Source organism: Lates calcarifer, linkage group LG13 (assembly GCF_001640805.2).
Source record: "Lates calcarifer isolate ASB-BC8 linkage group LG13, TLL_Latcal_v3, whole genome shotgun sequence".
Classification (NCBI taxonomy): domain Eukaryota; kingdom Metazoa; phylum Chordata; class Actinopteri; family Centropomidae; genus Lates; species Lates calcarifer.
Genome location: NC_066845.1, coordinates 21,443,471 through 21,449,470, shown reverse-complemented (window position 1 = coordinate 21,449,470; position 6,000 = coordinate 21,443,471). Strand labels below are relative to the sequence as shown.

At 42.0% G+C, this 6,000-nt stretch overlaps 1 protein-coding gene across 2 annotated transcripts; it reads left to right on the top strand.

The window, feature by feature from the left end:
• sub1b (SUB1 regulator of transcription b) lies at positions 1–4,608 on the top strand. 2 transcript variants are annotated; one of them, XM_018668890.2, is made up of 5 exons: positions 1–127; positions 1,530–1,599; positions 3,258–3,377; positions 3,852–3,960; positions 4,092–4,608. In XM_018668890.2, the coding sequence occupies exons 2-5, from the start codon at positions 1,531–1,533 to the stop codon at positions 4,169–4,171; spliced, it is 378 nt and encodes a 125-aa protein (XP_018524406.1). In that variant the 5' UTR covers positions 1–127; position 1,530; the 3' UTR covers positions 4,172–4,608. The 2 variants fall into 2 exon arrangements, with proteins under 2 accessions (XP_018524406.1, XP_018524407.1); XM_018668891.2 differs by having other exon boundaries at positions 75–127; positions 1,527–1,599.
• The last annotated feature ends 1,392 nt before the right edge of the window (positions 4,609–6,000 follow it).

The window sequence follows — 6,000 nt, the reverse complement described above, 5'->3', positions numbered from 1 at the left end:
TGTGAGAAGGGCTGTAGTGCATTCCTGCCTGTCTGAACTTCTGTGTTGAATAAAGTTTTGGGGAAAACGGAAACCGGAAATAGACTCCGCTTCCCGTCAAGAAACCCGCACTCCTCCATCATATCATGTAAGCATTAACAGTTTGACACGAACATCAGAAACCTGTATTTCTGACGGTGTTTGGTTTGATAGAAGAACATGTCTGTGTTAAACTGCACAATTGTTATAGTGGAGTGGTTACAGAAAGCTAATGTCCTCTACCTGACGGCTCAGCAGACATGTGCTAACGTTAGCTGCCGTGGCTAAACTGTAGCGTTTAGCTCGGTGGTTAACGGCTGTGTTCAGGTCCAGTCTGATTACAGGCTGCCGGGGCCTGTATGTGGGGTAGCAGCCTGTGTGACAGTGTTATTGGGGCTGTTTTCATGTATCACGCAATTACTCTACACATACGGAAACACTGCTGTCCAGCACACTCACATAGGCCATGTCGAAGCCGTTTGAAAAACTTAGACGGTCGGAGATTAAGTCCAAAAACCCCTGAGTCCTCTGAAGATATGGGGGAGAAACATTTGGACAGCTGCACGGTTAAAAGAGTTTAGTCAGGCCGTCAGAGTAGTTATCTGTCTGAGAAACTTTACTACAGGAGAGACTTCAACTGGATCTGACACGGCACAACAACCGGTTTGACAGTGTGTAAACTCAGCTGTCTCAGAGGTGGAGGATAATTTGAATATCACATGTGCTCATCAGGGAGCACAGTGTTTTTCTGTTCAAGTATCTCTGTAATAATTAGAACTCAAGTAACTTGCTGTGTTCAGCACAGTAGTACCCAGCCCCAATCCCCCTCCTACCACCACATATGCATTTGTGAACTACTACAATGCAGTAATAAACAATAACCCCCACAAGAGCAGCTGATATTAGTTGAAGTGAAACTGAAACAGTTGACTCAGTGTGGCCTTGCAGACAATAGACAGGCTGTCAGAACTAGTATGTCAATCTGTTTAGAAATATAGTGATAGCAATAAAACAAATCTTAATAATAGATATTTAGCTAAGACATGTTTTACCCACAGAATGTATTTGTATGTTAGAGAGCCAGATTCTGTAATCTACCAGTGTTTAAAATTCTGACAAATATTATCACCAAAAAACATTGGAAATCTTTTTTTAATCTGCCTGCCTCTGTGTTGTTATGTCTAAATGAAATGCTTCTGTCAAATTACAATATTCACATGCCTATATGTACTTTTACAGAGTCATTGGTCTTTGAAATGAATCCCCATTTTAAAGACATCCCTTCATAGTGCAGATGGACAAAAAGAAAAGAAAAAGAATAAATCTCTGAACTGTTAAGGTTTCACAGACTAAAGAATATCAGTATCTTTTAGGATCTCATTTGACTGAGAGGTTTCATCGGTCTCCTCAGAGAGAGTCCAGAGTAAACTGTCCCTGCATATGTCACTGTCTGTTACATGAACACATGAGGGTGGTATCTGCTCTGATATTGTGATATTCTGTGTCAGCAGAATGCCAAAATCAAAGGAAGTACTGTCTTCCACATCTGGAAGTGACTCTGACAGTGAAGTGGAGACCAAGGTTTGTGTTTTAATATTTCTCACAAAGACACTTTTTTCCCTTTATCCTTATACTTTGACCATGTCTTGGCATCAGACAAACTGAAAACGTGTAACAGTTGTTTAATTCATGTATTAAAAAGGTTCAGTTCCGTTCCTCCCGCTAATTCCGGAACTGGGTCGCAGTGGCAACAGGCTAAGCAGGGCATTCAAGACGTCCCTCTCCCCGGCAACATTTCCCAGCTCTTCCTGGGGGATTCCAAGATATTCCCAGGCCAGAAGAGATATATAATCTCTCCAACACATCCTAGGTCTACCCCGGGGTCTCCTCCCAGTTGGGTGTGCCTGGAAGATCTCCAAAGGGAGTCTCCCAGGAGGCATCCTAGCCAGATGCCTGAACCACCTTAACTGACTCCTTTCGACGCGACCCCTGGTAGGGTCTCCCAAGGCAAACTGGTCCTGGGGGAGGGGCCAGACTATGAGCGGTTCAAAATAATCACCCTGATGAAATGGAATGTTTGAGAGTTGGCCACCTTGCCCTGAGAAGGGAAACCGGGGCACCTTTCTAGAGCCAGACCTGGGATGGGAGCTCATTGGCGAGCGTCTGGTGGCCGGGCTTTCGCTCATGGGGCCCGGCCGGGCTCAGCCCAAACAAATTACATGGAGCCGCCACCCCGTGGACCCACCACCTGCGGGGATAGGCATTGGGGTCGGGTGCTTTGCCAGCTGGGTGGCAGGCAAAGGCAGGGCCCCAGGCGTGCTAACGCCTGGTGGAGCAGACTAGCTTTAGGGACGTATTAAAAAGGAAAAACTGAAATATCACATCAACATAAGTATTCAGACCCTTTACTCAGCACTTAGTTGGAGCACCTTTGTCGGTGGTTACGGCCTTGGTTCTTTGTGGGTGTGATGAGAGAAGCTTTACTCACCTGGATTTGTGGATTTTCTGCCGTTCCTCCCTGTGAGACCTTACAATTGTTTGGCTTCATCAGATCAGAGAAACTTGTTTCTCTCAGTCTGAGTGTTCTGTAGAAGATTCTATATGTCTTTCACTGAGGAGAGGCTTTTGTCTGGTTACTCTGCCACACAGCCCAGATTGGTGGAATGTTGCAGTGATGGTTGTGCTAGGAGTTTCTCATATCTCCACGCAGGAGCTCTGGAGCTCAGCCAGTGATCACCTCTGTTACTAAGGCCCTTCTACCCCAGTTTCTCAGTTTGGCTCAGGCAGCCAGCTCTAGGAAGAGTCTTGCTTGTTACACACCTCCTTCATGTAAAACAGTTCCTTCTTCCTCACGGCTTGGTTTTTGCTCTGAATGAATTGTATGCTGTGAGACCTTATATGGACAGGTGCATCTTTCCAAATGATGTCCAGTCAATTGAATTTACTGCAGGTGGACTCCAATCAAAGTGCAGAAACATCCCAGAGACCATCAAGAGAAATGGGAGGAACCTGTGCTAAATTTCAACTGTCATAGTAAAGGATCTTCTGTCAATGTGTTATTTTACTTTCTTCCTTTTCAATAAATCTGCACAAATTTCTACAACTCTGTTTTTACTTGCAACACAATAAAATGAGAACAAAGTGAAGGGGTCTGAAAAGCCATAGAGAAGCTAAGCACACATGCTCTCTTTCACTGCTTTTCTTCATATCATTTCTCATATCTGTCTGTTTTTTTTAAGGCAAAGCGAAAGAAGCCTAGTACACCAGAGAAACCAGTCAAGAAACCAAAGAGTGGGGAGAGTTCCAAGCCAGGGGGCTCATCCAAGGGCAGCAGTAATAGTGATGACAACATGTTCCAGGTGGGTATCACACTATAGCTTCAGCTTTTTAGAAGAATTAGAAAACATTAAACCCTAGAAATTTCATTTATTTTCAAATAATTTCAGCTGTTGTGCATTTTCAACAATTGTCTTTCATGTAGGTTGACATGTAGGTTTGAGATATCAGTAACATTCCAAATTCATTCAGTTTGATTACTTAAATAAACTAGAAGATCAAATGTTTTGATTTTGGTTTTAATTTACTGTTACTCATATATGCACAGCACAATGTTTAGCTGTTCTGTTGCATTTTACTGTTGCAAGAATATTTTAGGTTAGAAACTTCAAGATAGTACCTTCATTCTTTGTGTGGATGGCATACTCACTGGATAGTACTGTAAAGGCCATAGTGAGATCCCTCAGCCCATCAGTCTGGAAAATCCCCCCAAAAAACCTCTTTAATGAGGAAACCTGAGACAGAGCAACAGCTGACTGTGACTTTGCTTCTTCCAGATTGGAAAGATGAGATATGTCAGCGTCAGGGACTTCAAAGGTAAAGTCCTGATCGACATCAGAGAGTACTGGATGAACGCAGATGGGGAGATGAAGCCGGGGAAAAAAGGTAATCACTTCAGTCAGGCCTGTGTATACTGCAGTTATGTCTTCAAACATATGGTACATATTTATCTGGTAAACTACACTGGATGGATGTTGTTAGACCCAGTTTGAAGCATCTTTCTAATTGTCTTATAGGTATCTCCCTGAATCCTGAACAATGGAACCAACTGAAAGACCAGATTTCAGAAATTGACGATGCCATTAAGAGAATATAAGCATTCCTTCCGGTGTTATCTGTTGGCTGATACGTTTTGTAAAATGCCTGGGATTGTTTTCTATTTGACGTAATTTGTAGTTGTATAGATGTTGTCTGCATTTTGTTTTCTGTTTGAAACGTGTTTGAGTTGTTGTAGTGATGGTGTGGGTGGATGAGTAAGGTGTTGATTACAGTAGGTGACTAGTGTGCATCGAATCAGTGATGTTTTTGTATCGAATAATAAAAATGAGGCGCTAGCTTAATATTGTTGAGTTAATGTGTAAGTGTGTGTGTTCACAATTTGATCTTCTCTTTGCTTCACCTGACCTTTGTAACATATAGTACCCAATATCAGTGCTTTTCATTTCTGAAAGCCCAGCCCAGCCTGTTCTACTGTACCAGGAGGTAATTTCACTCATGGCTTAGGTTTTGAAAATAAAAATACTATTAAACCAACTGGCATATTAACTTATTGACAGGATTATATTACCTAACTAGATTAGCGGTGACTGCAGAACAGCTCTGTCAGTCATGCAGTCATAGATAATTTGATTGTGAGCCAGTCAACATGAGGCTCATGAAATATCTTTGGCTGTGTATTAGTTCATACTTGCATCCTTCTCCAGTTTCTTTATATGCAACTGAAACTTCCTCTTTTAGTTCTGATGTCCAGTTTCTTACTTTCAATGCCATTTAACAGATGATGCTTGTAAACAGACACCCTGTGAAAATGTTGTAGTTGTAGTTCATTCGTTGCTGAAGTATTTGCTCTGGTGATATCCTGCAGCAAAATGTATAGTTTAACCAAATCTGAAAACATTTAACATTTGGTCTGACCTCTGACCTCTCTGTGACTGCAGAGATAGTCTCCTCGTCCAGGACTACTCACACATGGGTCAGGTGAGCCTTGGGCATCTTCAGCTGGAGGATCCAGCAGGTGTATAGTGTCTCCACTCAGTGGAAGAGAGGTCTCTGTTTTTTACATCAACAGACTAATAATGACGGAGGAAAGATAGTAGACAATAGATTGTACATATTGTTCCAGAGGAATAGGACCCTGAAAAAAAGCCTGACTTACTGAAGTAAGCCCATTTCAATGAGACACCCCTCTGTTGCTGGAAACCAAATTAGTGTTAATCCACCAATGAAAATAGTCCCAAACAAATGTTTCAGTAAAGTCTGCTTGAAACTACAGCAGCTGTTATAGGAAATAACTGAGTGACCATGTCAGCAGATCTCTGACTTGACCTGTACCTGTACTCTGTACTTGACCTATATGCTTCTGCAGGTATTTGGTTATAAAGAAAATCAGATTTTGACCAAATGATGCTGCTGAATGAAAAGCAAGGAGAGCGCGGTTATTACAACTCACATTCTGGGGAACATGAATATGTTGTCACAGCAAACCATGGGTATCTTCACCAGATGTGGTGCTGATCCAAGTGGTAGATGTTGTGTCTGACAGAATATGTTCAAACTTTGTTCAACCTGTTGGTGGAGCTAGAGGATCACCACAGTCAGAGCAGTGATTCTCATCAACCACTGGTACCAGTCTGTGCAACACTGAGCCTCAGTTACACTTCTAAATGTATCTGAAGTTTCACACTTCTCTCCCTCTGCCTTTACATGCTCTCTCTCTCTCTCTCTCTCTCTCTCTCCTCCTGATGCTGGGAATGGTTCTGATATGACAGGTGCAAAATCAGAAAAACACTGATATTACTTCTATTACTAAACACTGATCGTCCTTTTCAAGTAGAATTATATGAATAAACCTATTTTATTTATTTATTATCTACGCATTTTTGACAACTTATTTTGACTGAATGTTTTTGCTTATTTAAGGAAACC